Here is a 21,504-nt window from a genome sequence, read left to right as displayed (position 1 = left end):
TGCCGTTGGTGTATGTGACGAGAGGGGGGGGGCGGCACAAAAACGCAGCAAGCAAGTGCTTGAGGAGCAGGGGGAGGGTTTGCTGACAGACATAGCCTGCAAGTGCTTGAGGAGCAGGGGGAGGGTTTGCTGACAGACATAGCCTGCAAGTGCTTGAGGAGCAGGGGGAGGGTTTGCTGACAGACATAGCCTGGGGGAAAGCCTGGCTGGGGACATGTGGTAGTAAAGAGTAGTGGGCATCCCTATTAAACATTGTGGCGCTGTTCACTGAAAAGAGTCTGTTGTATGTAGTAAGTGTATCTCAGTAAATCTTATCTAGGTAAGCCAGAAATATAGCGTTTCTACATAGCGATAGTAGTACTATTGAATAGTGTGCTTAATTGATTTTGACTTTCCTTGTCTTTAAGAGTAACAATCCAAGTTACTCATAAAAGGCTACCTGCAAGGACATCGCACCAATTCCGAGTGTATCAATCAGTCTTCATGTCCTATGCAAGCGGCCGTACGGTAATGTTACAATATTGCAACTCTGTTTGCAACAATTGTTACTAATTGTTACTAATACCGTGATATGTTTGGCAGCTCTCCCAGGCTGCTCTCAATGTGGTTCAAACACTGGGAGAATAGTGCTGTGTTCTGGCAGTTATAGATAGTAAAACCCAAATCTTACAAATATTCAGACAGAGGTAAGTGTGTCTCAAAATAAACAACTTACCGTAACAAACGGCTCAATTAATTAAGAGGCTATATACACTGTGAGAAACTGCTTCAATTTGATATATTGAGCAAATTTGTATATACCCATTAGGGCATTCATTTCTCCGTGTTTCCAAAATTACTCGACATCAATTGGCAGATGATACGCTGCTCTCACATTAAGTCTCTCACATTAAGTCTCTCACGTTAAGTCTCTCACGTTAAGTCTCTCACATTAAGTCTCAAACTATATTTAAAATTCCCAAGCTGGGAGCAGTGTGCACATATGAAGCGCTCAGTTGTATTAAGTTCACTGAAATGTATGTATAGTATTAGTAAAATCTAGGTAAGAGCGTTTCTACACATGCCTACTAACAAAAATATCTATATCGCCTCAGGTATGCCGCTGTATTTAAAATTAAACTTAATTGTATCCAGTTCAACAGCCGCAGCGGCCATACTACACACCGTTACCTCATTGTGCCTACCACTCTGCATACAGGTTACCTCGGCACAACTACATACCAGATATACACGAGTTCGCTAGCGGTTACCTCGGCACGACTACAAAAAGGGTACATAAGATTGCGAATGCCGATGCGCGTTTCGCTCATGGCTTATCAAGGCGAATTAGACTTCCGCTTCCCTACAAATCAATTTAAATTCTTCTCAACCAATCACAACATTCCTCTATTCCTATCAACCCCCTTTCTGGGACATCATTAACCCTTATTTCCATGCATTCAAATTCAGATTACCGGAGCACTGATTTATACACATTGGGTCGACTCTTATCTTGTCTCATACTTGAATCAATGAAAATATATGAGAAGTGTAAAAAAAAAAAATTGGGATCCACAATGAACCACATTGAGAGCAGCCTGGGAGAGCTGCCAAACATATCATGGTATTAGCAACAATTAGGGGCCCATTTACTTACTCACGAACGGGCCGAATGCGTCCGATTGCGTTTTTTTCGTAATGATCGGTATTTGGCGATTTTTTCGGAGAATTGTCGCGACTTTTTCGTTACCAATACGATTTGCGCGAAAAAACAAGTTTTTCGTAGCCATTACGATGCGCTCGTATTTTGCCGCGACTTTTTCGTAGCCTTCGTGCCGAGTACGAAAGATTCGGATTCATTCAAGCTTCAGTATGGTGACTTACTTGGGCCAGGTTGGAGCTGCAGGGTGCCATTGAGTCCTATGGGAGGCTTCCAAAATCATGCTAAGTCTGAAAGTTTTGGCCGCCACTAACGAGCGCTCGATACGAAAAAGTCGCGACAAGATACGAGCGCATCGTAATGGCTACGAAAAAACTCGCATTTTTTTCGCGCAAATCGTATGGTAACGAAAAAGTTGCGACAATTTCCAAAAAAGTCGTAAAGGCGCCGAAAAAATACGAAAAAGTCGCAAAATGTTCGTTTTCCAATCGGATTTTTCCAATTCGAATTCGTGTATTAGTAAATGTGCCCCTATGTAACAATTGTTGCGAACAGAGTTGCAATATTGTAACATTACCATATGGCCGCTTGCATAGGACATGAAGACTGATTGATACACTCGGAATTGGTGTGATGTCCTTGCAGGTAGCCTTTTATGAGTAACTTGGATTGTTACTTTTAAGAGTTTGCAACCTTTTGCTACCTTAGCTGCTATACTTAGAAACATCAGCCGCTGATAGAACTCCAGTCTGGTCTGTTCTTGACTGTTTGAATCTATAGGTACTAAGCCCTGTACATTTTTAACTCTTGATTTTTCAACTCTTTTCTTGTTTTTTAACTCATGGATTGTTTTAATTTAATAAAGTTTGATTTTATTTTAACATTGGCGTGCCATTAATTTTGTATCTTCCTTTTTCACTTGTAACTATATTATACACATATTGTGCACCCAATTCTCTTGTGCGAGGTTATTTCTTTTTCTGTAGAAATGTCCTTTCTGGCTAATGGTATAATCTGGTATAGCAATGTAGGAATAACAATGTTCAACAATTTGAACACAGGTGGTGGAGTTCCCAGACCTAGACATAAAATAGATACAAAGAGTGGCTGAACTGTAGAAAAAATGTAGGAGGGGAATGCTGGTTGAAGAAAGTACACTTGAGGTCAAGCCAGGGAAAATAGAAGCCCATTCAAGCAGGATTGGACTGGGGTGTACCAGGGCTGCTACTCTAGGGGCCCCCATACACCCTGGGGCTCTGATAATCCACACAAAGAGATACACACCCGACAACCTAAGCGTCCATCAACACAGGTTCACGGAACTCACACACCTGCCCTCGGTTATTATTACTTCCAGGACTGTGTTGCACTTACACAGCTAACTTGCACTTAATGGACTGGATCCTAACAAAATTTTCTGTGCTGGTATGTTGGCATCAGCGTCTGAAATACGTGTAACTGCAATTCCTATAATATGAATGAAAATAGCATCTGCATTGCTAAATGACAAGAAAATTTTGGAGTGTGCTAGTTAGTGGGTACTTGCAGTTAAACTGGGCTTGTGAGGGAAAACAAACAGCAATCTTCTATTTACTGATGAATGTTCACCAGATGTGCTGCTCTCTACTTACTAGGGCAGGGATCCCCAGGGATCCCCAACCTTTTTTACCCATGAGCCACATTCAAATGTAAAAAGACTTGGGGAGCAACACCAGCATAAAAAATGTTCCTGGGATGCCAAATAAGGGCTGTGATTAGCTATTTGGTGGCTCCTATATAGACTGAATGCCTAAAGGACGTTCTGTTTGTCAGTACATCTGGTTTTTATGCAACCAAAACTTGCCTCCAAGCCAAGAATTAAAAAAATATGCACCTGCTTTGAGGCCACTGGGAGCAACATCCAAGGGGCTGGGGAGCAACATGTTGCTCACAAGCTACTGGTTGGGGACCACTGTACTAGGGTAATGTAAACACATAGCGTAGCCTTTAGTTAGATGTAAATAGCCACTATGGATCAAAATAGAAATTGCGGTCTGGAATTCCACTGAAATTGCTTTCTGGAACACGAATGCAGGCTAAAAGCTATGGTACATGTGGCATTTGGTCAGTGATGGGCTGTGAATATAAGCTCAAGTAAATGGGAAACAATCTGGGAAGGCAAGGGTGCCACTGCTATGAGGTGTGATATGAGACTCCCCTCAGGTGGCAGCGCCCGGCAAGTTACCAGGGGTGGCAAAAAGCTGCCCCTTGTAACTTAAAGAGCTGAAATTCACATTTTTAAATCGCTAAACACGGGGGGCATCAACTTGGCCGCCTCAGTCGGCTAGGACCCCGGAGGCAGCACTGCGGGGAGGTTAGCAGTATTCTGATTGCTGCCACAACTAGAGCCACTAAGGACACAACTCGAGTGCGGTCAATCAAAACAACTGGACTTTGGAACAATCTATCAATTGATATCAAAGCAGTAATGACATACCCGATGGGAAGAACTCAACCTGTTTTAAAAAAGAAATGTATATGGTGTGGCAGAGTGAGGGATATTTTGTGGGCAAAGAGGCAATATTTCTGTCTGTAGTGCTAGGGTAATGCTATCAGGCAACCATGTGCATTGGTATCCAGTTAACCTAGCTGTTGTGTTGAAAAAGGGTCTGCCTTCAACTGAGGGGGCTGCCTGTGAGAGGAGAGAGGAGCTCCTCAGTGAAACTGCTCTGAACTGAAAGCCACAGTTTACCAAACCCTTGAATATTGCCCTTGTGTTACTTTACGCCAGGATCAGAAAAGCTGACCGGCATGTTAGAGAGGGAAAACCCTGTGTTTAGTTAGCCTCCGGACAGGAGTAGGATTTTGGTTTGTTTCTTTTTGGTGTTAGCCTTAATGGTGCGGCCTGTTGTTTGATGTGCAAAACTTGAATTAAAGTGAACATTCTGCTGCAATACCTGCTGTCTGATTCCTTCTCTGCCAATCGGCCACAATGGCAATTTGACTATACAGTGACTGGTCTATGTGCCTAACAAGGATAATTTCACTATAAAACTACCAGATCTCACACAGGACATGAATTACCTATTGTGCTTTCACATCACAATGTTGTCTGAAAAATGTTACTCTCGGTTGTGATGAAGTTGACTGTGCTTTCAAGCTCTAAGTCATTTGTGATAGAGAAAAAGTAGCCGAGATCAGAAAATGGTTCCAGAGTCTGTCCTGTTTAAAGAGAAACTAAACATTAGAGGGTCGGTGTCTCATTTGTTTTGCATGTAGGGATATTGAGACCTGATAACATGAGGAATTGTATCCAGTCCTTATAGTCCTTTTATTTGAAAGATGTTACTGTCACTTTTTACAGACCTGTTATTATAAAGGAAATTGCCAAAAAATATTTTTTTCCTTTTTAGATGTTTTTCAACTAGGTTTTTGACATTTGGAAAAATGCAAAACAGAAAAACAAAATTGACACTAAAGATGTGAGTTCCATGCAAATATTATGAGTCTGTGCAAGTAAGTTAATTTTTTGTTTTAAGTAAAATCTATGGGAGAATCAATCAATCTCTGGGAGAATATGTAATGGAGTTCTGAAAGCCAGAAGTCAAGACAACTGCAGGAAAGAACTTTACAGAGAAACCACACAGCTACACAGACTTCTTCATGTGACATCACCAGATCAGAACACTTTGGTCCCAGGCATTTGATATTTTAAATATTTGGGGCCACTATGTGTAACACATTGGGCAGCACTAAGGTGCACCTACCGTAAAGGTTACTAGGTTTGGAGTGAACATTTTATAAGGCATACTCGATACATAATGCACAGGGCCCCTGTTTCATTTGTTGTTGGTGGGGTTAGTTGCATATGCTTCTTATTCCTAGTGTACTGCAGGACGTTACAGCACTAATAGTGTAAAATACCTTTTTTATTAAAATCTCAGTATGTTTTAAGAGGACCTTTAAGAAAATTGTTTTCTATTGTGTTTGTCAAGCAAAATAAACTTTACTTACACTATATAAATTCTTTTAATCTTATTTTATTCAGCCTTGGAATTCACAATTCCAGGAAGCAGGCAGGCGCCATTTTGCAGATGCAGCTGGATTTTTAAATGCTTTTATATTGGGTATAAATGTGGTAATAAAAAATGATTTGGGGTTTCATGTTTAATTTGAAAGGGGCTTTTATTATACAGCTTTTTATGTCTGGGTGACAGGTCCACTTTAAATTGCACTCATTTTTCTTGTATAGTAAAAAACTATTGGATAAAAATGCCCTAATAATTCAGCTTCCATTTCAGCAGTTTGAATGTCAGTGTGCTGGGTCCTCTTGCTGCCACTGCGTGTTTTACCAGTTTGGTGAAGTCACAGCCTAATGCGTTCATCTGAGGCCAAGCCCAATATCTCAAAATGTTTATACCGCACTGTGTTTATTTGCTTTGCCATGGTTATTATGTGCCTCCACTTTCCTACTGTAATAAAAATAAAGCCTGATGCCTACATTATATTAAGAAACCTACTTTTAAGCACATTGTAGAAGCACTTGAGTTGACTTCTTATTAACTCCAGGTATGACTATGTTTGTCCTTGTGTCAGCACTGAAGGCAAGTTTTCTCAGTACTCTATAGGCAACTGCCCAAGATCAGGTTTGTACCTTCCCTCCTTGCTGCCTGTCAATAAACAGTAGCCCATAGTTGCTGTCTGTGCCCCTCTACTTGATCATTTTCTGTTCTTATGCAAGTTCTACCCAACTCTTCCCAAACACGATGCTCCATTTTAGTTACCTGGAGTACCTGCCATTACAGATGAAGTAACTGAAAAGTCAACAGTTAGCTTTTAAGTTCTTGTCTAAGAAGCGGACAGATGTTGTGGTGATCTGTCTCCTATAAGTGTGCCTGCGTGTGAAAATCCTTTCTGCTTTTCCCATGAATTGACCCATAATGTCTCACCTCTAACTAATCTTGTCAGACAGGTATTACCTCGCTGCCTCTATTTTTTCCCTTCTTTCCAGGTGTGGGGATCCACCAGTACAGACAGTTGCTTTTTTACTTATATGATGTCATTTGCATAGTGTGGCAGCAGATTTTTGCCTATTGGCTGTGTCTCCTGTCAGTCTGACATTGCTTCCTGTGCCTGTGACAGAGTGCTGAAAATCTAATATAACTGTATGTTCAATTTGTGGGTATGCTGAGTCTGTTTGCCTATGCCATTGCAAGGGAAAAATTAACCAATGACCTTTCAATTTATGCAACTGGTTAGAGTGCACAAGCAACCAATGAATAGGTCCAATAAATACGGGAAAAGCCTGGACCTGATGATGTAAGCATATAGAAAGTTCTCCAGTGTGTCAGGTACAAAATAGGCCAGGACTATTGCTGGCCCCTGGCCCCAATTCCTAAGGGAACCCACATGCTGCCATCACACCACACCCACTGAATGGAGCACTAGCAAACTAGCTAATTTGCGCTTTGTATATAGAGCTTTGTGTCTTTTTTAAATACAGTATCTTCATCTATTCCAGTAATTATATGTTTTGCCCACTAGAGAATACTATATTATATAAAAATTAGCATGTACTGTCCCTAACTACAGTTCCTGTTATCCATATCCACAAGTGAACTGGGTTTCTCTCTGTGCTGAGAGTTAAATCAGTTTATATTTGACCCCCACAAGGCAAGGATTCAGAGAGAGACCACTAGAAACCATAGCTAATAACATAATAGATGAGGTTGAATAAAGACTTGTCCATCAAGTTCCCTTTTTTCGTGTCCCAGTGAAACGTTAACTACCCTTCTGTTGTGCTCTTCTTAACAACTTAATACAGTTGGATCATAATGGGTGCCCATGCAGGCCTATCTGGAGAGGGCACATCAATGCACCAATATGGTCCCTGCCTAACGACATTTCCAAATCTGCTTAATAGATCTGGCCCGATTTTCAGCCAAATATCTATGGGGGAGGCAGTCAGGACAACGAAGGCACAGAATCAACTGCTCAAATCTTTCGTAGTAAACACCACAACTTTTACCAGAGCTGGGTAACACATATTACACTTAATTACTTTAAACACTTTTGTGTTACTGTTCCTTTAAAACAAGGCTGCTGACCAGTCCTGTGCTTCTGCACTGTGATGTCACAGCTTGTTTTCTGCAGCTTCAGTAGAGGCTGCAGGCCAGTCCATGTGCTTCTGCATTGTGACGTCACAGTGAAAAGTGCAAGTTTATTATCATCATTCCCATCATCTTGTTCAGTCTCCTCTTGACAGTTGACAGATGAAGACTTCTTATGAAGACATTAGTGAGTATATTTCTATTTATTTTTAACTTTGGAAAATCTTTCCATTTATTATTTCACTATTGCCCTGTATTACCAGCAACCATAGAGTTAAAAATCCAGGCAACCTGTCTCTTGCTAATATTAGTTATGAATGCCTCTCCCGTGACCAATCGGGAAAAAGACTAGGGTTTCTAAATGTCCCCGCCTCCGTTTCTCATTGGCTGCTGCAAATAGTCGTCATTCAGCAGTTGGGAAGTCACATGAGAAGAGGATGGGTTCTGGGTGTTTGCGTCTCTCCCCACAGCAACCGGAAGGGGCAGCAGCGGGTCAAATTAAGGTAGAGGAAGGTGAACCCTCTCTTATTTTCCCTAAATAATGTAAATGTGTTTCTGAAGGTGTTTTAGAGGTGCTGTTGAATATCTGGGGAATGTGTGGTACTGCGGGAGTTTTAAGCATGGGTTGGGCATGGCTGACAGTTGGCCAATAGGACAACTAATATTGGCTATAACATAAAAAGTGTTTTATTGTTGATGTGTTTTATTTTTTACTGTCAGCTCATCTCAGACCTCGATTGCCCAGGCTGCCAGTCCACTAGCATTAAAATCATTTGATTTTGAAACGTACATGGGTGGCCAAATATGCTAGGGTAACAGAAACTAGAGCAAGGAGGGCCCCTAAAAATTTGTTTGCTGTATGTTATTTCTATCCGGAGATGCTGGATGCTGCTTCCTCTCCCCCCACACAGCAGTTATTAGTCTGTCCCAGAACCCAGTTTAGAGTTATAATTCCAGGGGCAAATTGACAGCCATTATTAGTTATCAATCACCTCTCCACTGACCAATAGAGATACAGAGCTGTTACTAAATGTCCCGCCTCCGTTTCTCATTGGCTGCTGCAAATAGTCATCATCTAACGGTCCTCCTCAGACCTGTGAAGGAGCTTTCGGCAGTTGGGAAGTCACATGAGAAGGAAGGATGGGTTTCTGGTGTTTGCGTCTCCCCACAGCAACCAGAAGGGGGAGCAGCGGGTCAAAATTAAGGTAAGAGAAGGGTGAACCCTCTCTTATTTTCCCTAAATAATGTAAATGTGTTTCTGACAGTTTTTAGAAGGTGCTGTTGGATTATCTGGGGAATGTGTGGTACTGCGGAGGTTTTAAGCATGGGTTGGGCATGGCTGACAGTTGGCCAATAGGACAACTAATATTGGCTATAACATAACAAGTGTTTTATTGTTTGATTGTAACAATAAAAAATAGGTAACAGAAACTAGAGCAAGGAGGGCCCCCTAAAAATGTGTTTGTTGTATGTTATTTCTATCCGGAGATGCTGGATGCTGCTTCCTCTCCCCCACACAGGCAGTTATTAGTCTGTCCCAGAACCCAGTTTCACAATCCCTGTCTTGCCAGGACTTTAGAGTTATAATTCCAGGGCAATTGACAGGCCATTATTAGTTATCAATCACCTCTCCGACTGACCAATAGAGATACAGAGCTGTTACTAAATGTCCCGCCTCCGTTTCTCATTGGCTGCTGCAAATAGTCATTTCTAACGGTCCTCTCCTCAGACCTGTGAAGGAGCTTTCAGCCAGTTGGGAAGTCACATGAGAAGGAAGGATGGGTTTGTGGTGTTTGCGTCTCCCCACAGCAACCAGAAGGGGGAGCAGCGGGTCAAATTAAGGTAAGAGAAGGGTGAACCCTCTCTTATTTTCCCTAAATAATGTAAATGTGTTTCTGAAGGTGTTTTTAGAAGGTGCTGTTGGATTATCTGGGGAATGTGTGGTACTGCGGAGTTCAAGTATGGGATGGGCATGGATGACAGTATTGTTGATTTGTTTTCATTTTAATTTGGCACATAAGTGTCCTTGGCCATTCTAAAGTAAAGTAAAAAATATAAGGACAAAGTTGAAAGAGGCAGAGAAGCATGCACTACAAAATGTAATGTAAAGGACATTTTAACTATTATTAATGATATTATATTATTATATAATAATACCATTATTATTTTATTATTTTATTGCCCTGCAGGAAAAATGTCTTACACTCAGATGTGTGTAAAATTGCTTGTATAATGCCTTTTTTATGAAACACCTGTGATATTGTGGCTAGGCCATTGTAATCCAAGCAGTGAAGGTTAAAGGGAGTATATGTAAAATCAGTGGGTGTTAATGTGCCTGCTACCCCAGACTGGCACTTCCCTTTCAATATAAATTACCAGTTACAATTGTTTTGGTTGTAGAGACATTTAGTTTATCTTTATGGGTATGTAGGACTCCCAATTCTGCATTTCTATTCTAACAGGAGGTCTACCTTTCTTTACTGTAGATAAGATTTTATGCTTTTAAGTTCAATAATGAATTGTTAGTTACACTTGTGACTTTTAGATCAATTTTCTCTTTTGACCCCAGCCTTGAGGGTCATTAGGCGCTTTTTTTGAGGTGACCTTGAATTATTTTGGTTTTTTTATTGGATTTTTTGAAGAATGACTTCTATTGTAAATGTCTTTTGATATCATGTGTATGTATAGAGTTGTAGAGACATTCAGTTTAAATTTATGTGTATGTAGGCCTTCAAATGAATGCATTTGATTGTAACAGGATGTCTACATTTCTTTACTGTAGATATGATATTATGCTTTTAAAGTTCAATAATGAATGTTAGTTACACCTTAGTGGATGTCAAAAGAGTTGGTTATGTTGGTGTCCTTGCCAGACTTTATACTATTCTTTCTCCTTAAGGGTCATTTTGTTAAGGGATGCAGTGTCAGTATAGTTTGCAGACTGTCCATATGTGGAGCTGGTCATGTTATGATCACCTTCATAGATATGTGAAGCAACAGAGGGCGGATTGGGGTGGCGTCAGTGGGGGGCATATGTGTGCCTGGCGCATCTGCCTTGCACACTGGTCCCCCATGGCCCTTTACTTCACTCTAGGGGTATGCTAGAGGAAAGTAGAGGGTCACACTGACATTTAAGGCTTGTGCTATGGTCATGTGGACGATGACAGTGCACAAGTCGACACTGCATAAGACTATTGCTGGAGGTGCAGCACGCTGTGTGACCACGCAGATAGTGCTATGCCTTTTTTGCATTGTCTTCTTTTTAACAAATGACCCAAGTGTAGTGAAGACTTTTGACTTTAGTGCATTTAATATTGAGATGTGTAGAGTTTGCTTGTGACTTTTAGATCATTTTGTCTTTTGACCCCAGCCATGAGGGTCATTAGGGGGCTTTTTGCAGGTGACATGAATTGTGCAAGACTTTGATACTATTCTTCTCTCCATGGGGGTCATTTGTTAAGATACAGTGTCGGTATAGTTGCAAATTGTCCATATGTGGAGCTGGTCATGTTATGATCACCTTCATGCATATGTGAAGCAACAGAGGGCGGATTGGGGCGGCGTCAGTGGGGGGCATATGTGTGCCTGGCGCATCTGCCTTGCACACTGGTCCCCCATGGCCCTTTACTTCACTCTAGGGGTATGCTAGAGGAAAGTAGAGGGTCACACTGACATTTAAGGCTTGTGCTATGGTCATGTGGATGATGACAGTGCACAAGTCGACACTGCATAAGACCATTGCTGGAGGTGCAGCACGCTGTGTGACCACGCAGAAAGTGCTATGCCGGTTTTGCTTTGTCTTCTTTTTAACAAATGACCCAAGTGTAGTGAAGACTTTTGACTTTAGTGCATTTAATATTGAGATGTGTAGAGTTTGCTTGTGACTTTTAGATCATTTTGTCTTTTGACCCCAGCCATGAGGGTCATTAGGGGGCTGTTTGCAGGTGACATGAATTGTGCAAGACTTTGATACTATTCTTCTCTCCATGGGGGTCATTTGTTAAGATGCAGTGTCAGTATAGTTGCAAATTGTCCATATGTGGAGCTGGTCATGTTATGATCACCTTCATAGATATGTGAAGCAACAGAGGGCGGATTGGGGTGGCGTCAGTGGGGGGCATATGTGTGCCTGGCGCATCTGCCTTGCACACTGGTCCCCCATGGCCCTTTACTTCACTCTAGGGGTATGCTAGAGGAAAGTAGAGGGTCACACTGACATTTAAGGCTTGTGCTATGGTCATGTGGACGATGACAGTGCACAAGTCGACACTGCATAAGACCATTGCTGGAGGTGCAGCACGCTGTGTGACCACGCAGATAGTGCTATGCCTTTTTTGCATTGTCTTCTTTTTAACAAATGACCCAAGTGTAGTGAAGACTTTTGACTTTAGTGCATTTAATATTGAGATGTGTAGAGTTTGCTTGTGACTTTTAGATCATTTTGTCTTTTGACCCCAGCCATGAGGGTCATTAGGGGGCTTTTTGCAGGTGACATGAATTGTGCAAGACTTTGATACTATTCTTCTCTCCATGGGGGTCATTTGTTAAGATGCAGTGTCAGTATAGTTGCAAATTGTCCATATGTGGAGCTGGTCATGTTATGATCACCTTCATAGATATGTGAAGCAACAGAGGGCGGATTGGGGTGGCGTCAGTGGGGGGCATATGTGTGCCTGGCGCATCTGCCTTGCACACTGGTCCCCCATGGCCCTTTACTTCACTCTAGGGGTATGCTAGAGGAAAGTAGAGGGTCACACTGACATTTAAGGCTTGTGCTATGGTCATGTGGACGATGACAGTGCACAAGTCGACACTGCATAAGACCATTGCTGGAGGTGCAGCACGCTGTGTGACCACGCAGATAGTGCTATGCCTTTTTTGCATTGTCTTCTTTTTAACAAATGACCCAAGTGTAGTGAAGACTTTTGACTTTAGTGCATTTAATATTGAGATGTGTAGAGTTTGCTTGTGACTTTTAGATCATTTTGTCTTTTGACCCCAGCCATGAGGGTCATTAGGGGGCTTTTGCAGGTGACATGAATTGTGCAAGACTTTGATACTATTCTTCTCTCCATGGGGGTCATTTGTTAAGATGCAGTGTCGGTATAGTTGCAAATTGTCCATATGTGGAGCTGGTCATGTTATGATCACCTTCATAGATATGTGAAGCAACAGAGGGCGGATTGGGGTGGCGTCAGTGGGGGGCATATGTGTGCCTGGCGCATCTGCCTTGCACACTGGTCCCCCATGGCCCTTTACTTCACTCTAGGGGTATGCTAGAGGAAAGTAGAGGGTCACACTGACATTTAAGGCTTGTGCTATGGTCATGTGGATGATGACAGTGCACAAGTCGACACTGCATAAGACCATTGCTGGAGGTGCAGCACGCTGTGTGACCACGCAGATAGTGCTATGCCTGTTTTGCTTTGTCTTCTTTTTAACAAATGACCCAAGTGTAGTGAAGACTTTTGACTTTAGTGCATTTAATATTGAGATGTGTAGAGTTTGCTTGTGACTTTTAGATCATTTTGTCTTTTGACCCCAGCCATGAGGGTCATTAGGGGGCTTTTGCAGGTGACATGAATTGTGCAAGACTTTGATACTATTCTTCTCTCCATGGGGGTCATTTGTTAAGATGCAGTGTCAGTATAGTTGCAAATTGTCCATATGTGGAGCTGGTCATGTTATGATCACCTTCATAGATATGTGAAGCAACAGAGGGCGGATTGGGGTGGCGTCAGTGGGGGGCATATGTGTGCCTGGCGCATCTGCCTTGCACACTGGTCCCCCATGGCCCTTTACTTCACTCTAGGGGTATGCTAGAGGAAAGTAGAGGGTCACACTGACATTTAAGGCTTGTGCTATGGTCATGTGGACGATGACAGTGCACAAGTCGACACTGCATAAGACCATTGCTGGAGGTGCAGCACGCTGTGTGACCACGCAGATAGTGCTATGCCTTTTTTGCATTGTCTTCTTTTTAACAAATGACCCAAGTGTAGTGAAGACTTTTGACTTTAGTGCATTTAATATTGAGATGTGTAGAGTTTGCTTGTGACTTTTAGATCATTTTGTCTTTTGACCCCAGCCATGAGGGTCATTAGGGGGCTTTTGCAGGTGACATGAATTGTGCAAGACTTTGATACTATTCTTCTCTCCATGGGGGTCATTTGTTAAGATGCAGTGTCAGTATAGTTGCAAATTGTCCATATGTGGAGCTGGTCATGTTATGATCACCTTCATAGATATGTGAAGCAACAGAGGGCGGATTGGGGTGGCGTCAGTGGGGGGCATATGTGTGCCTGGCGCATCTGCCTTGCACACTGGTCCCCCATGGCCCTTTACTTCACTCTAGGGGTATGCTAGAGGAAAGTAGAGGGTCACACTGACATTTAAGGCTTGTGCTATGGTCATGTGGACGATGACAGTGCACAAGTCGACACTGCATAAGACCATTGCTGGAGGTGCAGCACGCTGTGTGACCACGCAGATAGTGCTATGCCTTTTTTGCATTGTCTTCTTTTTAACAAATGACCCAAGTGTAGTGAAGACTTTTGACTTTAGTGCATTTAATATTGAGATGTGTAGAGTTTGCTTGTGACTTTTAGATCATTTTGTCTTTTGACCCCAGCCATGAGGGTCATTAGGGGGCTTTTTGCAGGTGACATGAATTGTGCAAGACTTTGATACTATTCTTCTCTCCATGGGGGTCATTTGTTAAGATGCAGTGTCGGTATAGTTGCAAATTGTCCATATGTGGAGCTGGTCATGTTATGATCACCTTCATAGATATGTGAAGCAACAGAGGGCGGATTGGGGTGGCGTCAGTGGGGGGCATATGTGTGCCTGGCGCATCTGCCTTGCACACTGGTCCCCCATGGCCCTTTACTTCACTCTAGGGGTATGCTAGAGGAAAGTAGAGGGTCACACTGACATTTAAGGCTTGTGCTATGGTCATGTGGACGATGACAGTGCACAAGTCGACACTGCATAAGACCATTGCTGGAGGTGCAGCACGCTGTGTGACCACGCAGATAGTGCTATGCCTTTTTTGCATTGTCTTCTTTTTAACAAATGACCCAAGTGTAGTGAAGACTTTTGACTTTAGTGCATTTAATATTGAGATGTGTAGAGTTTGCTTGTGACTTTTAGATCATTTTGTCTTTTGACCCCAGCCATGAGGGTCATTAGGGGGCTTTTTGCAGGTGACATGAATTGTGCAAGACTTTGATACTATTCTTCTCTCCATGGGGGTCATTTGTTAAGATGCAGTGTCAGTATAGTTGCAAATTGTCCATATGTGGAGCTGGTCATGTTATGATCACCTTCATAGATATGTGAAGCAACAGAGGGCGGATTGGGGTGGCGTCAGTGGGGGGCATATGTGTGCCTGGCGCATCTGCCTTGCACACTGGTCCCCCATGGCCCTTTACTTCACTCTAGGGGTATGCTAGAGGAAAGTAGAGGGTCACACTGACATTTAAGGCTTGTGCTATGGTCATGTGGATGATGACAGTGCACAAGTCGACACTGCATAAGACCATTGCTGGAGGTGCAGCACGCTGTGTGACCACGCAGATAGTGCTATGCCTGTTTTGCTTTGTCTTCTTTTTAACAAATGACCCAAGTGTAGTGAAGACTTTTGACTTTAGTGCATTTAATATTGAGATGTGTAGAGTTTGCTTGTGACTTTTAGATCATTTTGTCTTTTGACCCCAGCCATGAGGGTCATTAGGGGGCTTTTGCAGGTGACATGAATTGTGCAAGACTTTGATACTATTCTTCTCTCCATGGGGGTCATTTGTTAAGATGCAGTGTCAGTATAGTTGCAAATTGTCCATATGTGGAGCTGGTCATGTTATGATCACCTTCATAGATATGTGAAGCAACAGAGGGCGGATTGGGGTGGCGTCAGTGGGGGGCATATGTGTGCCTGGCGCATCTGCCTTGCACACTGGTCCCCCATGGCCCTTTACTTCACTCTAGGGGTATGCTAGAGGAAAGTAGAGGGTCACACTGACATTTAAGGCTTGTGCTATGGTCATGTGGATGATGACAGTGCACAAGTCGACACTGCATAAGACTATTGCTGGAGGTGCAGCACGCTGTGTGACCACGCAGATAGTGCTATGCCTGTTTTGCTTTGTCTTCTTTTTAACAAATGACCCAAGTGTAGTGAAGACTTTTGACTTTAGTGCATTTAATATTGAGATGTGTAGAGTTTGCTTGTGACTTTTAGATCATTTTGTCTTTTGACCCCAGCCATGAGGGTCATTAGGGGGCTTTTGCAGGTGACATGAATTGTGCAAGACTTTGATACTATTCTTCTCTCCATGGGGGTCATTTGTTAAGATGCAGTGTCAGTATAGTTGCAAATTGTCCATATGTGGAGCTGGTCATGTTATGATCACCTTCATAGATATGTGAAGCAACAGAGGGCGGATTGGGGTGGCGTCAGTGGGGGGCATATGTGTGCCTGGCGCATCTGCCTTGCACACTGGTCCCCCATGGCCCTTTACTTCACTCTAGGGGTATGCTAGAGGAAAGTAGAGGGTCACACTGACATTTAAGGCTTGTGCTATGGTCATGTGGACGATGACAGTGCACAAGTCGACACTGCATAAGACCATTGCTGGAGGTGCAGCACGCTGTGTGACCACGCAGATAGTGCTATGCCTTTTTTGCATTGTCTTCTTTTTAACAAATGACCCAAGTGTAGTGAAGACTTTTGACTTTAGTGCATTTAATATTGAGATGTGTAGAGTTTGCTTGTGACTTTTAGATCATTTTGTCTTTTGACCCCAGCCATGAGGGTCATTAGGGGGCTTTTTGCAGGTGACATGAATTGTGCAAGACTTTGATACTATTCTTCTCTCCATGGGGGTCATTTGTTAAGATGCAGTGTCGGTATAGTTGCAAATTGTCCATATGTGGAGCTGGTCATGTTATGATCACCTTCATAGATATGTGAAGCAACAGAGGGCGGATTGGGGTGGCGTCAGTGGGGGGCATATGTGTGCCTGGCGCATCTGCCTTGCACACTGGTCCCCCATGGCCCTTTACTTCACTCTAGGGGTATGCTAGAGGAAAGTAGAGGGTCACACTGACATTTAAGGCTTGTGCTATGGTCATGTGGACGATGACAGTGCACAAGTCGACACTGCATAAGACCATTGCTGGAGGTGCAGCACGCTGTGTGACCACGCAGATAGTGCTATGCCTTTTTTGCATTGTCTTCTTTTTAACAAATGACCCAAGTGTAGTGAAGACTTTTGACTTTAGTGCATTTAATATTGAGATGTGTAGAGTTTGCTTGTGACTTTTAGATCATTTTGTCTTTTGACCCCAGCCATGAGGGTCATTAGGGGGCTTTTGCAGGTGACATGAATTGTGCAAGACTTTGATACTATTCTTCTCTCCATGGGGGTCATTTGTTAAGATGCAGTGTCAGTATAGTTGCAAATTGTCCATATGTGGAGCTGGTCATGTTATGATCACCTTCATAGATATGTGAAGCAACAGAGGGCGGATTGGGGTGGCGTCAGTGGGGGGCATATGTGTGCCTGGCGCATCTGCCTTGCACACTGGTCCCCCATGGCCCTTTACTTCACTCTAGGGGTATGCTAGAGGAAAGTAGAGGGTCACACTGACATTTAAGGCTTGTGCTATGGTCATGTGGATGATGACAGTGCACAAGTCGACACTGCATAAGACCATTGCTGGAGGTGCAGCACGCTGTGTGACCACGCAGATAGTGCTATGCCTTTTTTGCATTGTCTTCTTTTTAACAAATGACCCAAGTGTAGTGAAGACTTTTGACTTTAGTGCATTTAATATTGAGATGTGTAGAGTTTGCTTGTGACTTTTAGATCATTTTGTCTTTTGACCCCAGCCATGAGGGTCATTAGGGGGCTTTTTGCAGGTGACATGAATTGTGCAAGACTTTGATACTATTCTTCTCTCCATGGGGGTCATTTGTTAAGATGCAGTGTCAGTATAGTTGCAAATTGTCCATATGTGGAGCTGGTCATGTTATGATCACCTTCATAGATATGTGAAGCAACAGAGGGCGGATTGGGGTGGCGTCAGTGGGGGGCATATGTGTGCCTGGCGCATCTGCCTTGCACACTGGTCCCCCATGGCCCTTTACTTCACTCTAGGGGTATGCTAGAGGAAAGTAGAGGGTCACACTGACATTTAAGGCTTGTGCTATGGTCATGTGGACGATGACAGTGCACAAGTCGACACTGCATAAGACCATTGCTGGAGGTGCAGCACGCTGTGTGACCACGCAGATAGTGCTATGCCTTTTTTGCATTGTCTTCTTTTTAACAAATGACCCAAGTGTAGTGAAGACTTTTGACTTTAGTGCATTTAATATTGAGATGTGTAGAGTTTGCTTGTGACTTTTAGATCATTTTGTCTTTTGACCCCAGCCATGAGGGTCATTAGGGGGCTTTTTGCAGGTGACATGAATTGTGCAAGACTTTGATACTATTCTTCTCTCCATGGGGGTCATTTGTTAAGATGCAGTGTCGGTATAGTTGCAAATTGTCCATATGTGGAGCTGGTCATGTTATGATCACCTTCATAGATATGTGAAGCAACAGAGGGCGGATTGGGGTGGCGTCAGTGGGGGGCATATGTGTGCCTGGCGCATCTGCCTTGCACACTGGTCCCCCATGGCCCTTTACTTCACTCTAGGGGTATGCTAGAGGAAAGTAGAGGGTCACACTGACATTTAAGGCTTGTGCTATGGTCATGTGGACGATGACAGTGCACAAGTCGACACTGCATAAGACCATTGCTGGAGGTGCAGCACGCTGTGTGACCACGCAGATAGTGCTATGCCTGTTTTGCATTGTCTTCTTTTTAACAAATGACCCAAGTGTAGTGAAGACTTTTGACTTTAGTGCATTTAATATTGAGATGTGTAGAGTTTGCTTGTGACTTTTAGATCATTTTGTCTTTTGACCCCAGCCATGAGGGTCATTAGGGGGCTTTTGCAGGTGACATGAATTGTGCAAGACTTTGATACTATTCTTCTCTCCATGGGGGTCATTTGTTAAGATGCAGTGTCAGTATAGTTGCAAATTGTCCATATGTGGAGCTGGTCATGTTATGATCACCTTCATAGATATGTGAAGCAACAGAGGGCGGATTGGGGTGGCGTCAGTGGGGGGCATATGTGTGCCTGGCGCATCTGCCTTGCACACTGGTCCCCCATGGCCCTTTACTTCACTCTAGGGGTATGCTAGAGGAAAGTAGAGGGTCACACTGACATTTAAGGCTTGTGCTATGGTCATGTGGATGATGACAGTGCACAAGTCGACACTGCATAAGACCATTGCTGGAGGTGCAGCACGCTGTGTGACCACGCAGATAGTGCTATGCCTTTTTTGCATTGTCTTCTTTTTAACAAATGACCCAAGTGTAGTGAAGACTTTTGACTTTAGTGCATTTAATATTGAGATGTGTAGAGTTTGCTTGTGACTTTTAGATCATTTTGTCTTTTGACCCCAGCCATGAGGGTCATTAGGGGGCTTTTGCAGGTGACATGAATTGTGCAAGACTTTGATACTATTCTTCTCTCCATGGGGGTCATTTGTTAAGATGCAGTGTCAGTATAGTTGCAAATTGTCCATATGTGGAGCTGGTCATGTTATGATCACCTTCATAGATATGTGAAGCAACAGAGGGCGGATTGGGGTGGCGTCAGTGGGGGGCATATGTGTGCCTGGCGCATCTGCCTTGCACACTGGTCCCCCATGGCCCTTTACTTCACTCTAGGGGTATGCTAGAGGAAAGTAGAGGGTCACACTGACATTTAAGGCTTGTGCTATGGTCATGTGGACGATGACAGTGCACAAGTCGACACTGCATAAGACCATTGCTGGAGGTGCAGCACGCTGTGTGACCACGCAGATAGTGCTATGCCTGTTTTGCATTGTCTTCTTTTTAACAAATGACCCAAGTGTAGTGAAGACTTTTGACTTTAGTGCATTTAATATTGAGATGTGTAGAGTTTGCTTGTGACTTTTAGATCATTTTGTCTTTTGACCCCAGCCATGAGGGTCATTAGGGGGCTTTTGCAGGTGACATGAATTGTGCAAGACTTTGATACTATTCTTCTCTCCATGGGGGTCATTTGTTAAGATGCAGTGTCAGTATAGTTGCAAATTGTCCATATGTGGAGCTGGTCATGTTATGATCACCTTCATAGATATGTGAAGCAACAGAGGGCGGATTGGGGTGGCGTCAGTGGGGGGCATATGTGTGCCTGGCGCATCTGCCTTGCACACTGGTCCCCCATGGCCCTTTACTTCACTCTAGGGGTATGCTAGAGGAAAGTAGAGGGTCACACTGACATTTAAGGCTTGTGCTATGGTCATGTGGATGATGACAGTGCACAAGTCGACACTGCATAAGACCATTGCTGGAGGTGCAGCACGCTGTGTGACCACGCAGATAGTGCTATGCCTTTTTTGCTTTGTCTTCTTTTTAACAAATGACCCAAGTGTAGTGAAGACTTTTGACTTTAGTGCATTTAATATTGAGATGTGTAGAGTTTGCTTGTGACTTTTAGATCATTTTGTCTTTTGACCCCAGCCATGAGGGTCATTAGGGGGCTTTTGCAGGTGACATGAATTGTGCAAGACTTTGATACTATTCTTCTCTCCATGGGGGTCATTTGTTAAGATGCAGTGTCAGTATAGTTGCAAATTGTCCATATGTGGAGCTGGTCATGTTATGATCACCTTCATAGATATGTGAAGCAACAGAGGGCGGATTGGGGTGGCGTCAGTGGGGGGCATATGTGTGCCTGGCGCATCTGCCTTAGCACACTGGTCCCCCATGGCCCTTTACTTCACTCTAGGGGTATGCTAGAGGAAAGTAGAGGGTCACACTGACATTTAAGGCTTGTGCTATGGTCATGTGGATGATGACAGTGCACAAGTCGACACTGCATAAGACCATTGCTGGAGGTGCAGCACGCTGTGTGACCACGCAGATAGTGCTATGCCTGTTTTGCTTTGTCTTCTTTTTAACAAATGACCCAAGTGTAGTGAAGACTTTTGACTTTAGTGCATTTAATATTGAGATGTGTAGAGTTTGCTTGTGACTTTTAGATCATTTTGTCTTTTGACCCCAGCCATGAGGGTCATTAGGGGGCTGTTTGCAGGTGACATGAATTGTGCAAGAATTTGATACTATTCTTCTCTCCATGGGGGTCATTTGTTAAGATGCAGTGTCAGTATAGTTGCAAATTGTCCATATGTGGAGCTGGTCATGTTATGATCACCTTCATAGATATGTGAAGCAACAGAGGGCGGATTGGGGTGGCGTCAGTGGGGGGCATATGTGTGCCTGGCGCATCTGCCTTGCACACTGGTCCCCCATGGCCCTTTACTTCACTCTAGGGGTATGCTAGAGGAAAGTAGAGGGTCACACTGACATTTAAGGCTTGTGCTATGGTCATGTGGACGATGACAGTGCACAAGTCGACACTGCATAAGACCATTGCTGGAGGTGCAGCACGCTGTGTGACCACGCAGATAGTGCTATGCCTTTTTTGCATTGTCTTCTTTTTAACAAATGACCCAAGTGTAGTGAAGACTTTTGACTTTAGTGCATTTAATATTGAGATGTGTAGAGTTTGCTTGTGACTTTTAGATCATTTTGTCTTTTGACCCCAGCCATGAGGGTCATTAGGGGCTTTTTGCAGGTGACATGAATTGTGCAAGACTTTGATACTATTCTTCTCTCCATGGGGGT

General features: G+C 43.4%; 1 protein-coding gene across 1 annotated transcript in view; it reads left to right on the top strand.

Moving 5' to 3' along the window:
* The first annotated feature begins 8,868 nt into the window (after positions 1–8,868).
* Positions 8,869–21,504, top strand: part of LOC100493262 (gamma-aminobutyric acid receptor subunit rho-1) — a 72,766-nt gene continuing 60,130 nt past the window's right edge. Inside the window, exons 1-2 of the mRNA XM_031902714.1 lie at positions 8,869–8,933; positions 9,468–9,570. Coding sequence (XP_031758574.1) covers positions 8,869–8,933; positions 9,468–9,570 — 168 coding nt within the window. The remainder of the gene's footprint in view (positions 8,934–9,467; positions 9,571–21,504) is intronic.

This window comes from Xenopus tropicalis, chromosome 5, assembly GCF_000004195.4.
Source record: "Xenopus tropicalis strain Nigerian chromosome 5, UCB_Xtro_10.0, whole genome shotgun sequence".
NCBI classification, from domain to species: Eukaryota; Metazoa; Chordata; class Amphibia; order Anura; family Pipidae; genus Xenopus; species Xenopus tropicalis.
Note: the sequence above shows the minus strand (reverse complement) of the source record. Positions and strands in the feature narration are given on the sequence as shown.